General features: G+C 51.5%; 6 protein-coding genes across 6 annotated transcripts; 2 read left to right on the top strand and 4 right to left on the bottom strand.

Annotated features, from left to right (window-relative positions):
- Positions 1 to 2,136: 2,136 nt before the first annotated feature.
- N0V96_000459 (uncharacterized protein) lies at positions 2,137 to 3,621 on the bottom strand (the record flags this gene model as incomplete). Its single annotated transcript, XM_053193447.2, has 2 exons — positions 2,137 to 3,037; positions 3,095 to 3,621. The coding sequence occupies 2 exons, from the start codon at positions 3,619 to 3,621 to the stop codon at positions 2,137 to 2,139; spliced, it is 1,428 nt and encodes a 475-aa protein (XP_053049164.2).
- Positions 3,622 to 6,872: 3,251 nt separating this feature from the next.
- Positions 6,873 to 7,838, top strand: N0V96_000458 (uncharacterized protein; the record flags this gene model as incomplete). Its single annotated transcript, XM_053193448.1, has 1 exon — positions 6,873 to 7,838. The coding sequence occupies one exon, from the start codon at positions 6,873 to 6,875 to the stop codon at positions 7,836 to 7,838; it is 966 nt and encodes a 321-aa protein (XP_053049165.1).
- Positions 7,839 to 8,389: 551 nt separating this feature from the next.
- Positions 8,390 to 9,504, top strand: N0V96_000457 (uncharacterized protein; the record flags this gene model as incomplete). The annotated part of the gene is made up of 2 exons (XM_053193449.1): positions 8,390 to 8,663; positions 8,717 to 9,504. 2 exons carry the CDS (start codon positions 8,390 to 8,392, stop codon positions 9,502 to 9,504), a joined length of 1,062 nt encoding a protein of 353 aa, XP_053049166.1.
- Positions 9,505 to 9,888: 384 nt separating this feature from the next.
- On the bottom strand, positions 9,889 to 11,790 carry N0V96_000456 (uncharacterized protein; the record flags this gene model as incomplete). The annotated part of the gene is made up of 5 exons (XM_053193450.2): positions 9,889 to 10,081; positions 10,143 to 10,273; positions 10,397 to 10,711; positions 10,766 to 11,674; positions 11,758 to 11,790. The coding sequence occupies 5 exons, from the start codon at positions 11,788 to 11,790 to the stop codon at positions 9,889 to 9,891; spliced, it is 1,581 nt and encodes a 526-aa protein (XP_053049167.2).
- A 4,243-nt stretch (positions 11,791 to 16,033) lies between these two features.
- On the bottom strand, positions 16,034 to 18,210 carry N0V96_000455 (uncharacterized protein; the record flags this gene model as incomplete). Its single annotated transcript, XM_053193451.1, has 2 exons — positions 16,034 to 17,779; positions 17,836 to 18,210. 2 exons carry the CDS (start codon positions 18,208 to 18,210, stop codon positions 16,034 to 16,036), a joined length of 2,121 nt encoding a protein of 706 aa, XP_053049168.1.
- A 2,567-nt stretch (positions 18,211 to 20,777) lies between these two features.
- N0V96_000454 (uncharacterized protein) lies at positions 20,778 to 23,176 on the bottom strand (the record flags this gene model as incomplete). Its single annotated transcript, XM_065755945.1, has 5 exons — positions 20,778 to 20,826; positions 20,879 to 21,369; positions 21,419 to 22,721; positions 22,780 to 22,999; positions 23,050 to 23,176. 5 exons carry the CDS (start codon positions 23,174 to 23,176, stop codon positions 20,778 to 20,780), a joined length of 2,190 nt encoding a protein of 729 aa, XP_065615185.1.
- Positions 23,177 to 23,806: the final 630 nt, after the last annotated feature.

Here is a 23,806-nt window from a genome sequence, read left to right as displayed (position 1 = left end):
GGGCAACCTACAGCATTTCGACGACGGTACTCGTGGCGTCTGGGGGCGCTGAAGTTGATGAGAATTGTCACTTGGCGCAGCCCATCGATCCTTGTCGCTGTGGTTGTCCTCGTGTCGTCGTTCGCGATTGGACCCTTCGTTCAGCAATCTATTGGGCACGTCGACAAAAACGAAACTCTCGGCCTTGGCACTGGAATAATCCCGGTGACGCGGCATGTTGACGGCATGAATATCTCAATACCGCTCGGTGATAGTGGAGGCATGACTTTGAAGTCAGATATCAAGGGTGCAATTCAGATTCTCGCCTTGAGCCGCAACGGTACTGATTCGGTCATTTTGCCGACCTGCCCAACGGGGAACTGCACGTTCATTGGTCTTGGCTCAGATACCTCCGTCAAAGCTGGTTTCGATGTTACTCATGCTTCCGCCGGCATTTGCAACATCTGCACCGATATTGGAGAAATGATCGATCATCGGGGCTTGATTGACAATCTTCAGACCATTAACCATAGCTTGGCGAACGGAATTTCAATCATAAATTCGGACAGAGAAGGAGGGATGAGGGTTATATCAGGCGATCTGTCATGGACTAATGGTACAATACCGCCAGAGATACTCGAACGGGCTTCGGTCTCATTTGCGAACGTCACTGTTTTGACAAGCACGGTATTTGACGGTAACATCAATAAAAATAAACCCAAACACGCCATAGCCGTCACTTGCTCGCTTTACCCTTGTATTCGGGCATATTCGGCAATCATCAGTCGAGGTGTGCTATCCGAGACTCCCGTTACGGAGACCCCGATGAGTTACGATTTTCGCGATGAAAAGTCTCCAGGGGCCCAAAAAGCTTGGTATCTATCTGCAGTATAGCTGCCTTGCCTCATCAAAGGGAAGGTATACACCGAGGGAAATCTTTCACGAGGACCTGATCTCTCCACAATACGACGCGCAAACGCGAGGAGAACTTCAGATATTGACTCTGAATTTCAGGCTCCCGAAGAGTGTATCTACCGCGTTGAAAACGGTTTCAAGCTCCTGATGTCACAGTATTTCTCGGCAGAATTCTTCAATGGCACTTGCAGTTGGGACTCAAAGCAGCCGAACTCAATCAACTGTGGGGGTGCCATCTGGCTTTCAAGGCTATGGGCGAACGGGGAATCAACATCTGCTAGCCTAAATCAACTCTTTACGGACTTTGCGACTGCCTTGACCAATCAACTGAGATTCGGCATGGGAAGAAAAGACGGCACCACATCGGTAGTTAACGGCGAATCCCTTCAACTTGTCACTTTCATAGCCGTCAAACCATATTGGCTCATATTCCCTGCAATACTACTCATCCTTGAAATCATGGCCCTCTCATGGATGATAAGTCTAACAGTTGTCTACCGAAACGAATTGGCTGTATGGAAGGGCAGTATACTGCCGCTTCTGTTCTACAGAGATTTCTTTTGGGGAAATGCCGATCGTGATGGCGCCTCGAAGAGGCTCTTGACAACAGAGGAGATGGAGGAGCAGGCGGACCAGATTAGAGCCAACTTCTCTCGAGATATTTGGAAGAATTGAGATTCTGGACATTCATTACTATGCTTCTTCGAAGCGATCCGAAAGTAAATGAGCAATTGCCAACGATGACTAGCAACATGGAGCTTGGGGTGTTCAGGGTTTGATCTTCTGACCCTAAGTGTAATAAATCAAGTGTAGAGCAATACAACTTGAACGTTTGTGCATTTATTTTCAAGTCAGCATCCATGAATGAATAATATCAATGATTTTGAGCTGATTAAAGTCACCTCTTATGGAATCGGTGCAGGAAAGCTTTCAGCAGAACACCGTACTTTCGTACACCTGATGATATCATGACTCAGATAACCCGACATAGTAGTTAATAGATGTGAGGTTGATAAGAGAGATTTCAATAATGAAGTCTCCAAGGTTAGGCTCATGTTTCATTTCTGTCGAAGGCGCACGCGAACTGGCATGCCTTCTTTGGGATGCCCGATGCCGTCTCCAGCCACATATAGCCTTTGTCCCCTGACCATGTCTTTTTTAGCTTTAGGTCCTCTGCACAAGATAAGGTGGTTAGCATAGTACGATGACGAGGGGATTATTGTGGCTAGTATATGACCAAACTTACTGGAGAGCATCCCACTCATCCCAGGCCTCTTCAACATCGTATTTTCTCATAATCAAGGCTGCGACCAGCTTGATCTCAACCAGAGCAATCTCTTGACCGATGCAATCCCGAGGACCTCTGGCAAATGCCCGCCAAGCATCCTTGATGGGGTGAAGCGGGTCTTCGGCAGGAACAAGCCAGCGGTCCGGGATAAACTTATCAACGTGCGGCCATAGGGACGGATCATGCTGCATACCGGGGCCGCCGTCCCACACAAGGAAGCCTTCTGTGGGATACTGCAGACCAGTAGTAGCGTCGCTGAGATAGAAACCCGGCTCACCTCCTCGCATGGTGGAGGCGAGTTGATACAGACGGAGAGTCTCCTTGATCACGGCGTGTGTATACCGAAGAGAGCCGAGGAGCTGAGGCGACTTGCTCAGAATATCAGAAGCTTGGTCGGGATCCATACCCAGAACTTCGTCGTGTTCGGCGCGGACCTTAGCCATGCAGTCTGGGTTATCTTGGAGAACCTTGAACATGAAGCACAGCGCACTGGCGGTCGTCTCATGGCCCGCAACAAGGAAGGTCTTCAAGTTGCCCAAGATGGTGTCCATCATCACCGGGTCGGTAGTTGGGTCAATTGGTCGCCCACCTGCCTCTTCTGCTAAGTGCATCAAAGCAAGATTGAGCACCGTCTTCTTCTTTGATGGTTTGAGACCGGTTTCTAGAGATCGGACAATATTCGGTTGAAGCTGGTGTTGTACAATGCGATTGTTACGATCCACGGCTTTGTTCTGCCATGGGAACAAGTAGCCAAAACTGAAGGCCTGTCTTATGCCCATGAGCCTCAGCTGGTCAGCAAGTGCAACTCTGAGAGGGCCAGCGGTTGTATTTGTCTGCTCATGGAGACGCTCGTCCCTGGCAATTTTCTATTAGTCCTGACTATTCTCAAACGAGGCGAATTAGCTCGCTTACAAAACTGCACGGACAATGATGTCAAAAGTGAGAGCCGTCGTCATGTTGCGGAGCTGGAACATGCGGCCCCACGATCCGTTAGGACCGGCCTTTTGTTGCAAATTATCCGCAAAGTCCTTGATCTCTTCGATAAGATCCGGAACCATAGACGAAACGTTTCTCGAGCTGAAGCCGGGGTTGAACCAGCCTCGCCATTTCTTCCACTCATCGCCTTGAAGGGTAGCGATGTCTAAGCCCTTGGTCAACGGGTTCATGAAGTCGAGTGAGATTTGATGCTTGTCAAGATTCTTCGTCTGGGTGAATTGCGCCGCAACGGTATTTTTGTACGCAGCCACGATGGGTGCCTTCAACACTGGCCAGAGATCCAGATAAATGACTGGAGGGCAGTGGTCCATTTCCGGAAAGTATCTCTGATAGTTGTTGATGATCCATGGGTGGAAGTTGCCAATGTTGATGTCTCCTGGATACTCTTTGCGGAACTCAAACATGATGGGAAGATGTCCCATGATCCAAGAGTGAGGGAGCATTGGCTATGTGCGACGGTCAGCTTGTTTGATTGGCTGCGTAACTGCGTTACACGTACGATCCCCAAGGCCTTCACTTCTTTGAACTTTCTCCTGATAGCATAAGCCTTCCAGCCGACTCTCATAAGTCCAGTCGCCAATAAAACGAGGGCAAGTTTAAACAGCAGCGGCAAGAGTGCCGCCGGCGACCACGTCGTCGTAAATCCCATCTTTGATTTGCGTTGAAATAAACGAAGTGTTGAATACAAGAGCCAAGTCGCTAATTTAGTTCATCTGACAATGATCAGTGATAGGCTATCCCCTGCCTCATGAAGAGCCTAAGCGTGGAGTATATATACGTCTTCTTTCTTAGTACTTACCGAGCACCTCATTCTTCACGGGCCGTCCCAAAAAGGCAACATGTTTACATTCCCATTTGGGATCACGCCGGAAATCTAGGCGTTTGGAGATTGGCTCGTTCGATGGAGGTGACGAGTCAGGTTTTCCTTGTGCCATTCTTTAGAGTTTGTGCCCATGCTTCGAAGCTGTCAATCGTGGGGGGGTATATTCGGAGATCAATGGCCCATACTTGAAGAACATGTTGTTCAATATCCTGACTTTGGTATTGAATAAATTGCACTTAATGCTTCGAATGATGACGTATGCACAGCGGCGGAAATGTGCTTGATCAGGCTGGCTAGGATCGATTTCTTCCAGCGCTAATTGATCTGTTGGCATACCTCATCGTCCGTAATATGAACTGTCGGTATTATACACTATTTCGTTCTTCGAAGCTTCTGCACCCAGAAACCTTATGACTTGCAGTAGTCTGGTCATCGTACTTGAAGTCTAGAACTTCCTTTGATGACCTCTTAGATAAGTAGTTAAGGTAGGTAAACTGCATCATACGCTAATATCTTGCAGGATTGATCACCCTGGTGATCCTATATCTTTATTTGCAGCTTTGAACTATGAATAGATTGGTCGTTACAATAGTCTTTTCATTTTCAGCCCATAGTATTTGCCAGAACAGCAGCTTGCTTAATTCCCATAAACTTTCTGATACCTACTAGTTGCTCGACTGCCCAAGATCGTACATTTGGTACATTTAGTTCTTCTTGAGAGACGATATGCAGCGGCCATATCATCGAAGGTGCTCCTAGGTTTTTTGTTAGTTCCTCGTCCATGGTAAAGGGTTTCGCAGTTGTTACTGACGCGGGGAACCAGATAGACTAGGTGTAGATATACATATATCGGTAGAAAGACTTTGGATAACTGAGATGCTGTGGAATCTCATGATCTCTTTCAGTTCATCGTTTTCGAAGCTCTGTTTGTCGACATGGTTGAGAATAATACGGTTTGTCACTATCGTCAACGACCGCCAGTTGTTCCAGACTTGGGCTCCCCAAACACTGTTATATGCATGTTGTCTCCCGTTGAAACTCTCTTCTTTCTCGGATGCGTCGGCTTCAACCTCGTGGAACTTCCGATCAGATTGCAATGATCTTGACGCCCAGGCGTTGAGATCACTGTCAATGTCAACCGCTATTCGGCAGATTGCATTGGCGTCTGTGATTTGTTGTGCGTTCATGGCTGCAGAAAGGTTGACGAGCCTAAAGCCTAGTACTGCTAATGATCCGGGACGAAGACCATTGTACAGTGTTCCTTCACGGCTAGCTTCGAATTGCATGGTTATCTCGACCAAAGCCGGGGGTACCGGAACACCTCGATGCATGCACGCCTGGAGCTGCGGGGAACCAACTTAGTAAGGTCCGCTTAGAGACTTTCCATTCGAACTTACAATTTGCTGTCTGAATTGTATGTAAAGCTGTATCCCAAGCTCTCTAGTGAACTGACCTTTGCCGCGAAGGTGCAATAGGGCTGTTGCACCCTCTATATGTGCTGTCCATGCATGACTATCATTCCAGCTTTCAAACATTATCGTCTGCTCAAGTTAGTTGCGGCTATTGAAGGAAAAGGGGTTTCAACCATACAACAAATAACCCAAGGAGAAGAATTGCCATGAGAGTTGTATCTGCCGTAGCCCGGGAAGGGTCATGTAGAGCCACATTAGTAGCTTTTAGTGCTTGTCCATACCGCTCCTTGGCCCGCAGCACTATTTTGGGGGCGTTAGAGATATTTGAGATAGCAGCCATGCCGACTGCTTGGATGCTATGTCGAACTAGATTGTTGGGAGATTCTTCGCCATATTTCTTGGCAAGCCATGATTGGTAAGAGTCGCAGAATGGTGGCCCAGTAGTGGTGTAGTGGGTGAAGAAAAAGGTGGCGGCCCTGTCTTCGATGTCGAAGCACAACGCGTAGTTGATTGGCAGGTTTCCCGGCTTTGACGAGCTCCCAGCTTCATTTCCAAACTTCTTTTTGATTCGCTGGCGCTCGTCCCGAAAGACAAGGTCTGTCAAGTTCCGATAACCAGGGCAAGGCTTCTGCCCTTTCTCGCACTTGAGACATCCCGGTTTGCGTTGATCGCACTTTTTCGAATGCAGGTTAGAAGTAGAACTTACAAGTACATGGAGGAGGTCATCGGGTTTCAAAAGCACGTGCCTTAACTTTGCGTTGACGGCATCGCTGGCAACCCTTACTCAGCGCGCCATAGTAAACCATGCTGCGGTGAAGGAGTTCGGCTCAAGAAGACAACTCCGGGGTCCGGCTCCCGGGCCTAAGGTAAGGTAAGATGAGAGGGCTTCTAGGCAAGCAAACACCCTTGTGTCAGCTTCGTCGACTACCAACGAAAAGGGTGTTCCAGCCGAGGAGTCGACTGAACTAAATGTCAGAAATTCCGTCGGCGGTCACTGTCAGACTCGTTTTTCAAGGGGGATCGGACACGGACACGGGATTCTGAAGGATTCGAGACGGCTTACAAGCCACCAAACGGTCATCGACCGGCAGCGGGTCGGCGGGGACAGCATCAGCTTCGCAGTCGTCGCCTTGATCGGGATTAGTGTGAGATCTTTCAGGTCTTTGATTGGCTCTGTTGGACTTGGTTATCCCTCTTTGGAAAGAAGTTGGTGGGCCGTTCTCGGTGGCCTTTCGCCAATCATGACAGACTTTGGTGCCCGTTCGTCAAACGCCCTCCTCAGATGTTGAGTTCGGCTTGAGCGCATGAGAGTTATAAAGATCAGGCTGGCCACATCAGATTCCCGCTGTTTATTTTGTATTAAATACTGGCATACTATATGTAAGAACAGCTAGAAGCATCTTTCATTTCTTTATAATAATACCAGCTTTGAAAAATTCGACACTAATACTTAAAGACAATGGCCGACGTCGCAACCGTCCCAACTCCCGTCCAGGTGGAGAAAACCTTCCGCGCCTACACCAAAGAACAAGGCGCTATTTACGCCAAAGGCAGACTGGGCTACCACCAAAGGCTGTATAACTACATCTACGACCACCATGTCTCAACAGGCGGCCAAACAGACTCCCTTCTTGATATCGGCTGCGGGCCCGGCACCGTCGCCCGTGAGCTCAGCCCACGCTTTACACGGACCATTGCCCTGGACCCGAGCGTGGGCATGATCGATGCCGCCCGAGCCCTGGGCGGGGCCACATCGGCGCCGGAGCCGATCCGCTTCGAGGTCTCCACTGCGGAGGAGCTCGGGTCTAACCTCTCCCCGCCCGTCGCCGACGCCAGCGTCGACCTTATCACGGCCGCTACTGCGGCGCACTGGTTCGATATGCCTGGCTTCTGGGCTGCCGCCGCCCGCGTGCTCAAGCCAGGTGGTTCTGTCGCCATCTGGACGAGCAGCTCAAAGTACATTCACCCATCCATGCCCAACGCCGCAGGCATGCAGCAGATCCTACACGATTTCCGTGACGAGTATATCCAGCCGTACATGACACCGGGTAATATCATAGCGGAGAAGATGTATGAGACGCTACCGATGCCTTGGGACCTCGAAACGCCAGTGGCGGAATTCGATGAGAGCGCTTTCTTACGCAAAGACTGGAATAAAAACGGCACAGTCGGGCCGGACGGGGAGTTCTTCTTGGGCCAGCAGCAGCTGGGTCTAGATCACGTTGAAAGGTTCCTAGAAACGGTTAGTCCCGTGACGCGGTGGCGTGAGGCGCACCCCGACGATGTCGGAACGGATCGTGATGTAGTCAAAATGGCCGTTGGGAAGATCGCAAGTTTGCTCCACGAAGCAGGGATGGAGCCAGGGAAAGAAATAATCACCACTGGCGTTGCAGGGGCTCTAATTGTGGTCAAAAAGAAGGAATAAAGCGGATTTGAGGAGGCGCGTAGAGGGTCCAGTCTCATCCAACTCCAAGGTTCTGGGTCCGTCTGCGGGGGGATATAAATCATTGGTCAAATCGCGATGCGGCAAGCAGGCTATTCAGCGTTTACGCGATTCACCCAAACCCCTGGACCGGCGGAGCAAACGGGCTTGTTATTTCGAATGGGGGGCCAACGTTTGGGTGGCATTTGATGATGCCAAGTGTTTGCTTGATTGTTTGTTTGTCGAATGATAGACAGTCGGCTCTTTGTTAATTGGCTGATTTGGGACTTGTGCGAGAGTGGATCTTTTGGCTGCCCGATTTGGACGCTTTCGTGTTGGTTCCAACAAGCAGCATTCCTTCGGACGCTGAACCCGCTTGTACCGCTTCTAGAACTATTTAATCCTTCGATAATCATCCCGGACTTAGTCGGCGAAAGAGGAGTACTTATGCCCCTCCCATCAGGCTGGCGCGCCTCGCAAAAACAACAAAAATGTTCTCCAATTTCCTTCCCGCACAAGCGCGCACTTCTCGATCTCAAACTCCACTGGCAATCATGACCCAAAAGCCGAATGTGAGCTCCACCACGTCCGCCGCCCGAAGAAGCGTTATGGCCATGGACACCGGCCGGATTGATTGGAAGGAGGCTTTTCTGTTTTTCTACTGGGATGCGAAGAAACTCCGCACCCGCCCCAAGGAGGGCCACATCATCGACAGGTTGATTGTCGAATTCTTCCAGCAGACGAGGCCGTCCATGGCAGACGAGGGTCCTGTTCTCAATTGGGATATGACCCTATTCAGACTTATGAATGCGTTACGCAGACAGCTCGGTAGGCAGAATTCGTCATTAATCTTGTCACAGATTCTTGCTGACATATCGTAGGTTTCGACACAACATCCGAGGTCACGCCTTCAACATACCTTTTTCTTGGCCAAATCGATCCTCGGGACGCTTGGAACCAACCGCCATTTGTAGACTGGGTGCGTCTGGAAACTGAAACCCAACTCCTATTCACCTACGCGAACAACACTATTACCCGCTTCCTTGATCACCTGGTCATTGAAGCGTACGGGAGACAACGCGCGCCGTGGACGTTGTACAACCCGTATCTCAAAACATTCCAAGAGGCCCATGATATCGAAAATTGGAGCGTCCCATTACCATTCGGATACGCTGCTGAGATGCTATCGCATATCTCGTGGCCAGATGGTTCCCAGATCGCGGAAAGCGCCGGGCTAGTGCATCCCCAGAGCCACGAAATCCGTTTCGGCATCTCCGTCGGATCGACTCACCGCTCAGCCATACTTGCGTTCCCTACTGAAGAGCTGACGAACACGCGGATAATGAATTTGACAAAGCGCTACTACACGGCTATGCTCCTCTGGGTGGGTGAGATGATGACCGGAGGGGCTATTGAATCACTCCCCGGCCTGCTGAACGACCAGTTCAAGGGGTGGTTGAAGGCGAATGACGACGAAGACAACGACGAGTCCCTGACTGTGTCCAAAAGCCTTTGGGAAGCGTACAAGAAGGTCGGCTTGCAACCATTGCATGGCGATGTTATCAGTGCCTCTAGCGGTTCATCAGGCCGTCCGTGGACTGATGGATCCTCTGAAAGTTATGTAGAGGCGAAGAAGCCAGCTAGGAGTAGTTACTTTCAAGCTACTTAGCTGGAATGGCCCGTGATGTACATAATGCAGGTTCTTGTATATAGCTTCAAGCGGTGGTATGAAGAAAGCACCCAGATGAAGCACAAAGAACGTTGGATGTGATCACTTTGAACGGGGTTGGTAAGGCAAGCACGGGAAACAACTACAAAGTAGGCCCTAAAGGATGCCTGTAATTGCGCCTCGAGGAAAGTATTGAATTTTATGTTGATGCCATCGAATTGTGAAACTCGTTCTCTGCCGTGGTTGAATTGAAGCGCAAAACATGGTCTAGTTGGCGTTGCCAAGGTCATTTGTACAGATGAATTGTTTGGTCGAGACTTCAAAGAAGGTAGTGTGTCATCCAAGATCTTGATGTACTGATCTGAGAAGTTTCTCCTCCCAATCTCAGTCATGTATGACAGGCCTTAAGTAAACATTCAATGGCCCTTTCTCCCACAGGGTATAGATCTTTTGAGTCTCCATCCAAGCCTCGCTATCCTCCGCCAGGACAAGGTCAAAGTTCCAAAGTAATCTCGCCAGCATGATCCGCATCTCCAGGTACGCGAGGCTGTCATACCATATCAGCGGGTAGGTGAAGCTAGGGAAACTCAGTAGGAACTCACTTTCGTCCTAAGCAATTCCGAGGTCCAATATGGAACGGCTGGAACGCCTCTCTGCGATCAGATGCATACTCCGGATCTCCTAGGAACCTTTCCGGGTGGAAGAGGAAGGGATTCTTGAAGTTGGTCTCGTTGTGGTACATGGCCCACTGATGAACAGCAACAGTCGTCTATGGAGGTGAGAGGTCTCGCATTAGCTGGGATAGTCCGTCACGAGGATGGGATTAACCCCCTCCACCCATGATAACGCAATCAGGGCAGAGGTCTCAATTGGTTTCAAGCAAACTACTCACCTTCTCTGGAAGGAACTCTCCGCGCACCGTAGCTCCGCCTTCCGGCACTGTCCTAGGAAGACCCGTCGGCACAGGCGGATACAACCGCAGCGCTTCATCCAGGCACGCGAGCATGTACGTCAGTTTGTTCACAGATGTGAGATTGACGTCTGATTCCTTGTCAAAAGTCGTTCTGACTTCATTCACCAGTTCCTTCATCTTTGCGGGGTTCTTCAAGAGCAGATACGTCGCCCCCGAAAGCAGTGTCGCCGTGGTCTCGGAGCCCGCGATGATGATGATGCTCGCGTTGCCCTCGAGCTGTTGCAGCGAAAGTTTCTGCGCCCATGTTATCATCTGTTACAAAAGTTGATGGAAAGGGGCTAAACTCACCCATTCCTCTCTCTTCTTCAACAATCCCTCCATCAAATCAGCCTTCGGCCCTTCCCTCTCCTCCAACGCAATCCTCCTTTTCAACTTATCCATAGTCATAGCCTGGTGCTCAAGCCGCCTGTTCCTCATCGCCTTAGTCGACATCACCGCCGTGATGAACCGGCTCAGTACCGAAAAGTGGTTCGCCGTCTGCAGTGCGACGCCCAACCGGATCATTTGGAAGATCGTCCTCACCCAGGGGTGCAGATCCCCTCCTTCCAAGCACCCAAACGGCTCCCCAAAGGCAAGGTCTCCAATGATGTCAAAGGTGCAGTAGTTGTACCAAAGCGTCAAATTCACCGGCTCCCCGAGCTCTGCCGTTCCCTTTTCACCATGGTCCATCGCGGAAGAATCCCCATCGCCCTCTTCATCTCGGTACGCCTTCTGGACCGGGGCATCTGCTAGCTCTCGCAGCTTGGCAATGAAGATGTCAACATATTTCATAATCACGGGCTGCTGGTCCCTCAAGCTCCGATCACTGAACCCATGACTCAAAGTTCTCCTCAGCATAGCGTGCTCCGGTCCGGGTGCCGTGATGATATCCCTCGGCAGGTCTGCAATCGGCCTATAGAACGTCTCCGACTTCTCAAACTCGAGCGGCGCTTGGCCGCCGTTCGCGACGCTGCCAGCGCGGTGGCCCATGATCTCCTTCCACGCTGCGGGGTCCGCGTATGCCAGCTCATCCGGAGCGACGCGCACCACGTCGCCATACCTTCTGTGGAGATCAAGCATGTCAAAGGAGAGGGTGCCGCACCAGAGTCGATAGCAGAATGTTGCGCGGGTTGCGCGCATGAGAATTGGGCCGGGGAAGCGGCGGAGGGGGTGGAAGAAGAGGTTGTAGATGATGTACCAGACGATGTAAAGTATGGTCTGTCCAGCGCAAAGAAATTTAGCAAGAGATCTTATTCTCAACACGGTTACGAGGACTGTCAATGTCAGAGCTAATTACTTACCAAGGCGAAGCCAAGGCACGAAGCCTGAACCATGATGTTGATGATGGCCATGTTCCCAAAGCAGTACTTCGAATCAAGTCGATTAAGGGCGAAAAATGGACACTGGGATCAAGAGAAAATGACACAAACACCTATGAGGCAACCTCAGATATGAAAGCTTCTGGACGGGCAACAATTAATATAGACTCCAGTCGCGCAACACGCGTGCGCAACATAGGTTCCCAAGCCCAACCAGCTCAGGCTAGATAAGTTCTTCATGCCGAGTACGAATCCCTGGACCGAAGCCATCGTGCAACGTTTAGATGGTCGAGGATATTGTGGCCTTAGCTTGAGAGAAACATCGTGGTCCTAGAGAGAAAATCAGACGAAGGAAGGGGGCACGAACCTTCCCGCAGTCAAAGTCGTGAGGGGTTCGGCAAGCGACCACACCACTGGGACCGGGGAGAGCTGTCTATTCCTGCCGTTGTGTTTCAGACGGTGACCCCAGGTTGGCGCTGCTATCGGCGAGTCTTTTCAGTCCGCGATACGAGGGCTGACGAATCGGTTGCCCTACCGAGCGAATGCGAACACGGAGAGGATCGTGCTGTTGATGATGACCGTTCAGATGCCAAGTGCCCTCTCCGTGTTGCCATCTTTTGGGGCCCAGTCACAATGTAGTTACGGCGGGAATCATACCAACGCAAGTCGTCTTTATTGTGGGAGAATTAAGGGAAAAGCTCTGGAAAATACCTGAATGGACCAAAGTCAGAGTTATGCCGAGGCAGATCACGCAACCTGGAAGGCTCTATGATCCGCCTTTCCCTCTCACACACTCACAATAGGGTACATGTCTCAAGAATGCGGTTGATGTTGCCTTCGGGCAGGCAATCAAGGGAAGCTATGTGACCTGCCCCAAGACCAGCTTCCTTTTGTAAGGTCTTTTCAAAGGCTTTGGGTTCGATTCGCACATTCTTCCCCTCTTCATGTTTCCCCCACCTACCAGCAAAAGCAGACCTTCTTCGTCCATGAAGCCCTAGCTGCTTGTATCTTTCTTCATCACATCAGCTCCACTCAATAAGCGTTTTGTTCTGAGATACATGGATGCTCCTTATCCCCCTGATTCTCTGCTGCTCACCTCACGCCTTAACGTACTTAAAATGCCATTTTAACGAGACCCATGTGCTGCATGGATAGTCTCCAGAATCTTCAAGCAATCTGATCCTATATATTTGCTCATCCCAGATCATGATTGCAACCCACGGCCTACTTTGGAACATGCAGAACCCTTCGCCTACGACAATTTGGGGAAGTTGACGAGATGGCTGGTGGACGGCACGGAAGCATGCAAGTGATCGAGAATGCAACCATAATAGCTGCATGGAGAGTAGCGCAACATATTCTATATCCTCTAGCTAAGTCATGATCGAATCTAGCCACACGCAGATCAAGCAACTTATGGCAAGGGCGGTAGTCCCCAAGCCAACACTGGCGCAATTGACCGCCTCCCCGTTCCCACAATGTGCGACTGCCCTCTATGAGCTAGACAATGATGCAGTGAGGAGATCATATGTCGAATTGGTCGGCCGCAAGGGACGACTGTTCGAACGCTAATCGATGGCTTCTTGCTTGATGTTGACAATCGTGGGGCTTTTGAAGACTGATTTTGCTGGCAAAGCTGGAAGAGACCTCTGAACAATGGTGCAGTTTGCCCCTGTTGCAAAGCGACTGCCATCTCCTTGAACTAGGGTCGTTTTGGCTTGATCTCGCTTGGCTTGCTTCTTCATCTTCCTCGAAAATACTGCCGGGTTGGGGGCATTCGGTAAAAGATTGATGCCCAGCCTCTGCATCTTGGCTCTGATCGCGTTGTATCCCTGACCTATGGAAATGCCTTGGGTCCCTGGGAACAGACTTGATGGTCTTCCGTATTCATACTCGGTACTTGGATCCCGAAGTAAGGCGACATTGGTTGGGTCTCGTGGTGACAAAGGTGCGGAGTAGTCATAAGTTCGCCAGTCTGGGTAATTCGGTATCAGCCCCTGGCCAATCATCCGGGCGAACTCCTTCGTATGAGGTAGCTGTATTCTGGGGCAATCTTGCGCGGCCCAAACAGCTATCCAGCAAGTAGTCGATAAAATTGGGGGCTTGTTCTGTCGACGCTGAACGAGATATAAGAATTGCAGGGCTTTCTTGGCCTTCTTCTTCGTCTCGAGTAGTTTGCTACAGCTGGAAAAGATATGATCGCGTACGTTGCATATTGGGCAGGCGGCAATGAAGCCGTCGATATCCACCGGTCCAATGCAGTCCTTAGCCTCGTGGCCTCCTCTGCAACAATTTGCGCACATTAAGCGTGGGTAGCTTAAATCAGAGATACCATCGAGCTGAATTACTGGGCCCTTATCTATCTTCTCAGTGTACGAGCTTGGTACTGGCAGCATTCCTTGTTCTGCGGTGGCAGTCGTTTGGCCTGAGATAACACGCGAGATCGAGTCGTCCACTCCGTGTCTCAATTTCTTCTCCTCCTGTTCGGCTTTTCGAAATCCCGGAGCAACATGGCGATTCATGAAGCTCGTCTTGACGGTGTGACTGGTGCCGGAAGTACTGTTCTGGATGGGGGTTGGAATCCCTTTTGTGAGCAAGCTGGATGACCGTACAGGAGCAAGTTTCATCGAAGCCCAGGCAGAGCGAGCCCTTTGAAGGCCACCGCCGTATGAGAGATGGGATTCAAGTAGGCGGCATCCATGAACGTAGCTCGTGGTGACACTCAGAGGCTGCGTTTGCTCGTTCCCTCCAGGAGTGGTGAGGTCGGCAACAGTGACCAAATTGCCAGCAATGGTGCCGATTGAGCAGCACGTGGGGAGTTGTCCACCGACAACGCATACGATGTCATCGTATACGGTGTCTATAGAGTTATCGCCTTCAAAACATCCTTCGAAAGGGAGTCCGAGTCCTTTGACAAGATTGCCAAAGACACGGTTGCTTTCCCAGTAATTGCATAGTGAAGCGTCGATGAGATAGACGTTTCCCATGACAAAGTTTACAGTGAGACTTGAAGGGGATCGGCCCGCCTCCTTTGCATCGAAGCTGTACACAACGAAGATGTTCGCTGCAGCGTTGGTAACCTTCAGGTTCCCATTGTGGTTGAAGATGTCGCCGGCAGCTGGAGTCGGGAGATTGTCGGGTAGAGGCATGATTTGACAGCTCTCAGGCAACAATCGGATGGAGCAGTAGACTCTGAGTCTTGTCGGCAAGTGAAGAACCAGAGATTGGAAGACGTACGTAGGTGAATACCAGGCGCTGGCAAGTCGGGATGATTGGAGTTTGGATGACTGGATGTCAGACGAGAAGATTGCGTGCAGCTCTCAAACAGTTCAGTTGAAGAGGGGGGAGAAGAGAAAGAAGTCAGTCGACTAGCTTGGAAGGCTTGGTGAATTGTAGAAAGGGCAAGAAGGGCCCTGAGCTGGGAACCGCAAGCGCGACCTTCTTCCCTATGCCAACAATGTGCCTTCCGCCCCTGGCCGATACAAAAGCATTTCAGGCATCTGCATCTGGGATGATGTCGAATCTGACACAGGTACTGATTTGGTGCAGTCTCTGGGATTGCTCTCGAGCAAGGCGCGCAACCGAATGTGTTCCCCATCAAGGACTCTACCTTATACGGCCGTTACTCATTCTCGAAGATATCGCAAAGGCCAAACGATACATCGTTTGGTCAAAAAACAGGGAGCCCTGCATGTGCCAAATCCAGCCTTGGTGTTTTGGGTGAGAATCGAAACTCAATTGCTTTGCCTCGCCCGTAATCATCAGCAAATATGTTGCTACCGAGAAGCAGGGAGGTTCGATAGAGCGAAGCTTTTCGAACCAGCCTAATCATACCCGCTCCAAATTTCTTGGGAAACCTAAGATGGAAGAGAAACCAGCCTACTGAGGGATCTATAATCTTACAGCCGCAGCCGCTAGAATGTCAGAGACACAGAGTCGAAGAGGCAGGAACTGATGCGACCGGCACAGGGAATTGGGCATCTGACTCCTCAAAGCCCATTTAATTTAGAAACATCCATCAAAAGCTGGATCATCAATACAGTGCTCTCTGGTCCGTCGTCTCGGGCTATGATACACAAATGAACAAAGACGACGGACCTTTTTTTATGTAACCCAAAGAACTATCCAGCATCCTCCAGTCAAACAGCCAAACCAATGCAAACCCGCTGAATGCTGATGGGGATCCCTTCTTTTTCGAGTATTGCCCCAAGTTCTGATAATTGTACACGCTCAAGAGGCGGAGCAAACCGCAGCCCTTTTACCCCTTATATGCAAGATAGGCCCAAAACAAGACAACCATCCACACAACCCTCCATGTCGAGGCACCGATCTCGCGGGCAACACGCCCGATTGTCGTTCTCGACCGCTGAGACGCCGCCTTCCATGTCAGACGTGGCATCCCAGTTCCATATTCGTCTGCGAAAATTTCGATCCGCGGCGCACGGTGTGGTGCTCCCCATTGCTTCTTCAACTTGGTTCTTGGCGGTGGCACGGGAGTAGCCCCGTTGGAGCGGATGGATCCGCTCCTAGTCCGGGATGACTGGCCGGTAAGGAATCGAGATCCGGATGAGGCTGATGTCGAGTGCATGCTGTAAGTGCCATCATCCTCGACCTTGTCCTTGATGGTCGGCAATATGGCGCCCTGCGGCTGTTCGTCATGCAAAGCAAAGGGTGTCAAGTTCAGGACTGGCACGAGGAACGATCTTATGCTAATCGCGACGATGGTGACAAAGGCAAGCCCGGCATATTTCGCGTATGTCGCCAGCTGGTTCGGAAGCAGGCAAAGGTGAGTTTGCAACGTCTTTTCGGGGGCGCCAGGAAGGGGTTTGCCGTTGGCGTCGATCGGGTTGTACAAACTGACCATGAGGAAGCCGGGTGTAGGTACTCCCATGGCCATACTCATACTCTTGACCGTAATTTCACGAACATTATCCTTTTCCGCCGAGTGAACGACTTCGCAGTAGTCGTGGTCATCGCCGGAGAATACCCCAACGATGTTGCCAACGCTCTTCACAAGCTTGACAGACTCGTCCTCGTTCAGCACATTTTGGTACTGATAACCGCCCGAGACGGAGATTGCGTTCCGATGATCCATCATAGGCGCTTTCTCCCCCTTTGGTGGTTTCGTAGGAGGCCAGTGCTCTCGCTGCGGTCCGCAAGGCGTGCCCGGGTCTCGGTATAAGGGAACGTGAGTCAGAAGAATCGTAGGAAAGTCAGGGCCTTCTTCACCCGGTGCAATAGTCGGCACCTTGGCATCTGCTGTTTCCAGTTCCTCCACGATATGATCCAGGGGCTCAACTTCCACTTCGCCCCTCCAGAAGCGCAACTCTCGCTCCACGGCCTTTCTCTTAGTAAACTGAACGTCCTTCAGGAAAACATCAGCAGGTGTATGGATCGCCTTCAAATCGACCTCGGCTTGCTTCGAGGAGGCGGCGCTCAGCGACAAGGTGTCGACAGAGACGATGGAGTGGTTGCCAATGACATCGACACGGTTCACGTCCCCAAAGTACGTGTTGAAGCGATCTCTCACAGACCCCTTCACCTGGTCTCCGAAGCCAAGGTCATGGTTTCCTGGCAAGCTCGCCACCAACTTGCGCCCCCTCTGCCAGTCGCCGGCCTTGGAGCCGCCTAGCCCCCAGCTTCCAAAAAATATGTCGCCAAAGCGCTCATATTCTTTCAACCAGTATTTCTGGCCATAATTATCGTTCCATCCCTTGACGTGGTCTTTCTCGTTTTTCGGTCGTCGGTTGACAGCCCATTGAGGGTCCTTGAAGTCGCTGTGCGCAGTCTTCCACTCCCGCCCACCGTCGAAGAGGTCGCCCAAGAAGAAGAGGGAGTCGGGTCGCAGCTGCGACTGGAGCTGCCTGTAGCCCCTACGGATGTAGTTGTCGGTGATGAGGACCGTCAGGTCTTCCAAGGGCCACGGACGGCCGGGGTAGGATTTCGGATCGGTGATTTGGGGGTCAGCGACGAAGACGAGGTGGTGTGGGCTTGATCCGGCCGGCTATCAAAGAATTAGCATTGTCGATTCACAACAATAGCGCGCAGCAATTGACCTACCCAGTTCTCCCAGTTGCTCCATTTGCATTCTGCGACTCGACTCTTGAAGACCCAGCCCTCGCCCCAGAGGAGCACGATGCCCCAGAGACACACCAGCAGGTGCGGGAAGCTCAGGAGGCGGCGCGCAGTGAGGTTCTGCCTCAACCGCCTGCCAGCCCGCCACATGATGCCGGTCGCCAATCGTCGGCCGCGGGTTTGCCAAAAGGCCCAAAGCGTTCTCAGTAGTCGTTGTAGGGCCGCGAGCAACGGTCTCAAACGGGCGCGGAAGCTGTCGTCATTGTAGTAATGTTGGAACGGGAGAGACGCAGACGCGGATGCAGGCTTCTTGGACCCCTTGTAGGCGTAGCCATTGCCGTTGCTGTAAGGCGGAGCCATGCTGCTGGTGCTTGGCTAGCCCGGGCTGCTGCCATTCCCCTGCAGCCCCGTGTCTGTATCCCTTACCTGATTTCCCACTTCCCCTGGCCCCCCTCCGGAATGGATCAGTGCCGCAATCCCGACTAAACTTGCAAGGTGGGTGAGCTTGCGTATGCCAGTGTCTGGTATGTGGGCGTGTGAGTGGCTCTTCGGGAGCTCGCGCGCGATCGTCGTCGGTAGCTTCGTTTGGGGATGGATTAATAGGTTATAATAGAGCCTCGTCTATCCGCACAAAAGAATCACCGGCAGAAACGAGATAGTAATGCAGAACCTCCGAAAAAGATCCCTAATTAAGACGGTGTAAAAGAAAGCCGATGTTCGACCAATGCACATAAGCTACCAGGCGCCTGCAATGAATTGCTACGAAACGAAATAGTGATGTCTTGTCGCAACTGGGAAAAGGAGAAGTCGACGCGTGGCGATAATCGAATCAATTCACGAATCGCGACGGGATTCATACAGGATGGCCCCGGCAAACACCCCAGAAAAGAAGAAAAGCACCCCGCTAGACTGCTATTCGCAGAAGCCCCGAAAGACTTTGATGCACTGGAAGCGTCGCTCGCTGAACACCGCCCCACTTTGACAGCTCCAGGAAGCCCCACCCCCTTTTCAGGCTGCGTGCCTGCCAGCCAAAACGTCCTTTGTCTTGCCTCGACTTAGTCAGCCGAGGGAACTTGCCCACACAAACATAGTCTGGGCGGGCCGCTTCTTGGAGGGGCACGAGGGGTTCCCTGCCATGGGACAGGAACATCAATCCAAGAAGGAAAGCTTCTCGAACCAAGGTTCTTTGAACGTTCCTTGACCTCAGCCCTCCGTGATATCGAACTTCGAGGTCGGATTGCAATGCCGCAGCGCCCTGGCATGCAGTGCCGTCTATGGACACCTTGAAAATCGTGACAGCTCGAGTGAGATCGTCAAGCAGGCTCTCGGCAGCACCAGTTTTGGGACACAGCAAGGCTTCACACCAGTCCAATTTTCCCCCATCAACTAAGGCCAGTAACTTCGCACAATACTTTTGCTGCTGCGCGGCGGTGATAAAGACGTGGTACCACCCCTCAAAGAAGCTCTAGGTTTCGATCAGGTATTGTAGTCAGGCGCGTAAATGAAGCCATCACCACCACTCATCACGCACTCACAAGTCCCACCTTGGGCACCCATCGATACAGCTCCCGATTACGGACTACCTACATACCATGTCCAAAGTACACCAAAAGCTACATACCGTGTCCCGATAACATCTTAGCCGGGCCGAGACATCCCCCGTCTCTCCCTTGCAAGTCTCGGAACCGTCCACCTCGCCTCCACGCCCCGGAGACAAGCGAAGAGAGGGGGTGAGTGCCTACCACATCACCATCCCCCATGACCACCTAGACCGTTAACGACTTATTCATCCGGTTACCGAAACGTTACCTACTGCTACGACGCCATCACCGGCTACATAGCGTTTCGTTTCCATAAGGTCATCCTGCCCTCTAAGTCAGGTTCCTGAACACGACCTTACCATCAAAGAGAGATCCATGGTTACGATATATCACACGCACTCATATGCAATCATCGATATACACCGCCAGTTCGTAATAAAGGGGAACGAAGGGGTGTGATAGCAAAAAGACACCCCCAACTTCCCCAGCATCGAGTTCTCCTCGCAAGGCCAAAGGTACTGATGGCTTCTCGGTCGACAGGCTCGTATCTTTCCACCAATGTTCCAGCTCGAAGATGATGGTGTTTTGAACGGGTGGTATCATCATCCACGTGCTAGTATCTGGGATAGTCTCCAGAGCTGGAAAGGCGGCAGTCACGCGTAGGCATGACACGGAAGTGTGTACCTGATGACGACGTCTGCGAGCGATATGGTATGGTATCACGTATACGTGGGGGTAAGAACGAGATTGATAGAGCACGCGAGGCGGGTGAAACAAAGGTTCTCCCTTTTCCCCGCCACGCGATGCAAGATAAGGTGAGGCAGAGGCTCGGAGAGTCCACGCCCATAAAGCCATTTTAGGAAATATGGAAGGAGCCTCCCGAGATTCTGGACCCAACCGTCTAACAATAGCCCATCGTAAACGGTGTCCTTAGAGTGGTGTACCGTCCATTGGAAACAGATCATTCAGCCGACTGGTTCCAACGACAACCTCCCTGGCATGTCTTATGAAAAGGTCGAGGTCACGAGTGGACAGAAGTACAGGCTTATATTGCACCCAAGGCTCAGCAGTCACATCCCGCGCAGCTGACGAAAGCTTGCAGTCAAGTCTCGTGCTAGCTTTCCCGAAGCTGTTCTCGATGTCTACAAGCCGTTCTTTGTGCCGACAAGCATTTGGCCTTTCTTACTTTGGGATAGGCCAGTCAGTGGTATCAAGATAGGTTCGTTCAGGGTAGGTCTTATTCGTTTGCTTCGATGGATTGGCATGTCTCCCATCTACATCATTCTCCCCGGCCGATCACGAAGAAACATTGAGAGCAAGCAGACAGACAGGAAAAGGAGGAATGATATGATATAATAAGTATCAATCAGTACTAGGGAGCCCAAACTAGAAGACCCAGTTGAATGACTCTTTAACTTCGAACTGGACGGAGTGCCTTGAAGACCGGGTTAGTCTCTTTTCATGGTGCTTAATCTTGGACGACTCACTTGATATCAGCAGATGATGCGCCGATAAGGATCTTAAAGGTGCCCTCCTCGGCGACCCAAGCCGGAACAGAGGTGTCATAGTAGCCCACAGCATACTTGTCGAGGTGAATGGTGAGGTGCTTTGTTTCCCCAACTTCTAGGAACACTTTCTCAAAGGCAACAAGCTCTTTCTCCGGGCGGGGTAGCCTGGACTTGTCATCCCGCACATAGACCTGCACGGCCTCGGAGCCAGGTACCGAGCCAACATTGCTAATTGCGAAGATGACCTCGATTATGCCCCGAGATGTGAGCGTCTTTGTGCTGATTGATGGACGGCCATACTCGAAAGTGGTGTAGGAAAGACCGTGACCAAAGGGGAACAGCGGCTCGATTCTCGCTCGCTCGTAGTGGCGGTACCCAATGAACAGGCCTTCGCCGTAGTTGACCTTCAGGTTCTCGCCAGGCCAGTTATTGTAAGCGGGGGTGTCCTGAATGCGCTTGGGGAAAGTTGACTTCCACAGCTGTCAGCACATATGCAGATACAAGGAGCGACAAACTTACTGGGAGCTTTCCACTCGGGGATTTGATGCCGAATAAGACGTCGGCCAACGCATTGCCGGCCTCCTGTCCCTGGTACCATCCCTGAATAATGGCCGGAACCTGGTCGACCCAAGGCATAGTCACAGGTGTGCCGGACTGGTTGACGACAACAGTACGAGGGTTCGCTTTGACCACCGCTTCGATGAGTCGATCCTGACTACCGTCGGAAGGTAGATCCATAGTCTGCCTGTCGTAGCCCTCGGATTCCCATTCCGCATCCAGACCAACAATGACAACTGCTACGTCAGCCGCCTTAGCCGCATCCACAGCCTCCTGTAGGAAATCAACTTGGTCTTCTTCTTTGAAGCCAATCCGGCATCCTCCGTACTTATGCGTGATGCCAAACTGTTTCTGCTTTGCCACCGGGCGCAGCTCGTTGGTCATCTCGACTTTCAGCTCCACAGGCTTACCAGCCTCCATGTCGACGTCGACGAGATAGTCCACAGACCCATCAAACATGGCTTCCCCTTCCTCGGTCCAGTCCCAAAGATCCAGAGCAAGCTTTCCGTTCACATACAACTTGCCAGGGCCAACGCTCATGAAGCTGACTGTATGCTTCCCAGTACTTTTTGGCGTAAGGTAAGTCGTCGCGACTGCTGACCATTCGGGGCCAATCTCGGCTAGGGGTGCGGAATCCCAGAGGAACAAATCCGTATTCACTCGTCGCTGCACAACAACCACTTCGCCTTTGAACTTGTCGCCAGAGTACCAATCGATGTTGACACCGGGCTTGCCTGACTTTTCGGTACAGTACGGCGACGCTACTGGGAGCCACTTGTAAATGTGGCAGCCTTGAGCGAAAGTAACCTCTTGCTCAGAAGTTGCGCGGATACTGTCCAGTGGAAGTGTTCTGTAGTAGGGATTCAAGCTTGCACTTCCTCCCCCACCAGCAATAGCCCGGTTTGCGTTTGGCCCAATAACGGCAACCTTGGTTGTTTTTCGGTTCAGGGGAAGGACTGCGCCATGGTTTTTGAGAAGCGTCAGGCCCTCAGCCCCAGCAGTGCGGATCAGACTGCGTGTGGACTCGCGATTGTCTTCTCTCTCTGGTAATTCTGCTGACATATCATCGCCTTTGAGTCGCTCGACAAGCGTGAGGACGTTCTCTGCAGCGCGGTTGATGTCTTCTAGGGCCACTTTGCCCTCATTCATGGCCTCAATCACCTTTTCGAAGCGCCAGTTTGGGGAGTACGGGAACTCGACATCGCACCCTGCGATGATGGACTCTGCCGTAGAGTTTGTGCCGCCCCAGTCAGACACGACGGTTCTGAAAGTAAGTCAGCAAGCAGGAACCGTAAAGTAGGTAATGATCGAGTTTCTCTCACCCATCGTAGCCCCACTCGCCTCTAAGAATGTCCCTCAGTACCAGATTGTGCATGTCTGCATGTACGCCATTGACGAGATTATATGAGGACATAAGAGCCCATGGATTCGCCTCTCGTACAGCAATCTCAAAGGGTCGTAGGTAGATCTCGCGCAAGGGACGTTCTTGGATTAGAGAATCTATCGTCAGTCTGTGCGTCTCTTGCTCATTACCAATGAAATCTGTTAGATGTTAGGAAGAGTCGATTTTCTTGAGAGTACAATGCACAAACGCTTGATGGTTGCGGCCACGCCCTTCTCCTGCAAGCCACGAACATACTGGGCAGCCAATTTGCCAGTCAAAAGAGGGTCCTCCGAGAAGGACTCGAAGTTACGCCCGCCCAAGGGATGCCGATGCATACAGACAGTCGGCGCCAGTAAAATGTTCGCAGATCTTGCTTTCGCCTCATCGGCAAGGTGTTGACCAACCTCGTACAGCAGGTCCTTGTTCCAGGTCGCCGCTAGGGAGACTCCGCAGGGAAAAAGAGCAGCCTACCAAGATTAGCTACTCAGTTGAGGGCAAGGTTATCAAGTGCGACCAACCTTGGTTCCGCCGACAAAAATACCACCACGGGCTCCGTTTGGCCCATCTGATGTCTTAACTGACGGTATGCTCTTGGATGGTATGGCCTTTGTTCTCCAAAAATCTGCGGCGGTAAGTAGCGAGACCTATGTACTATTAGTGGAAGCCTTCTATTGCGAGGCGATGGCTGTTTGGACGTACCTTCTCCTCCAGCGTTAGCTGATCTAGCTTCTTTCTTGCTGCAACTCTTGTATCTCTCAAAAGTTGCTGGACCTTTTGTGGGGGACTATATGGCGGAGAAAACACCGTGTTCGGCGTCGAATTGCTCGTCTCGGTCTCGGGCGGAGAGATGGGCGCCTCAACATCGCGCCCCGCTTGGCTGTCTGTCACAGTGCTCATCTTGATGAACGTCCCCAGCGTAATAGCTTAATTTGAGGGATTTGCGTTTCTTTCTTGCCGGAGTCACT

The sequence above is a fragment of the Colletotrichum fioriniae genome (genome assembly GCF_027942845.1).
Source record: "Colletotrichum fioriniae strain IMI 355084 chromosome Unknown scaffold_1, whole genome shotgun sequence".
NCBI classification, from domain to species: domain Eukaryota; kingdom Fungi; phylum Ascomycota; class Sordariomycetes; order Glomerellales; family Glomerellaceae; genus Colletotrichum; species Colletotrichum fioriniae.
The sequence above is the reverse complement of the archived record's forward strand: the minus strand, read 5'-3'. Positions and strand labels throughout refer to the sequence as shown.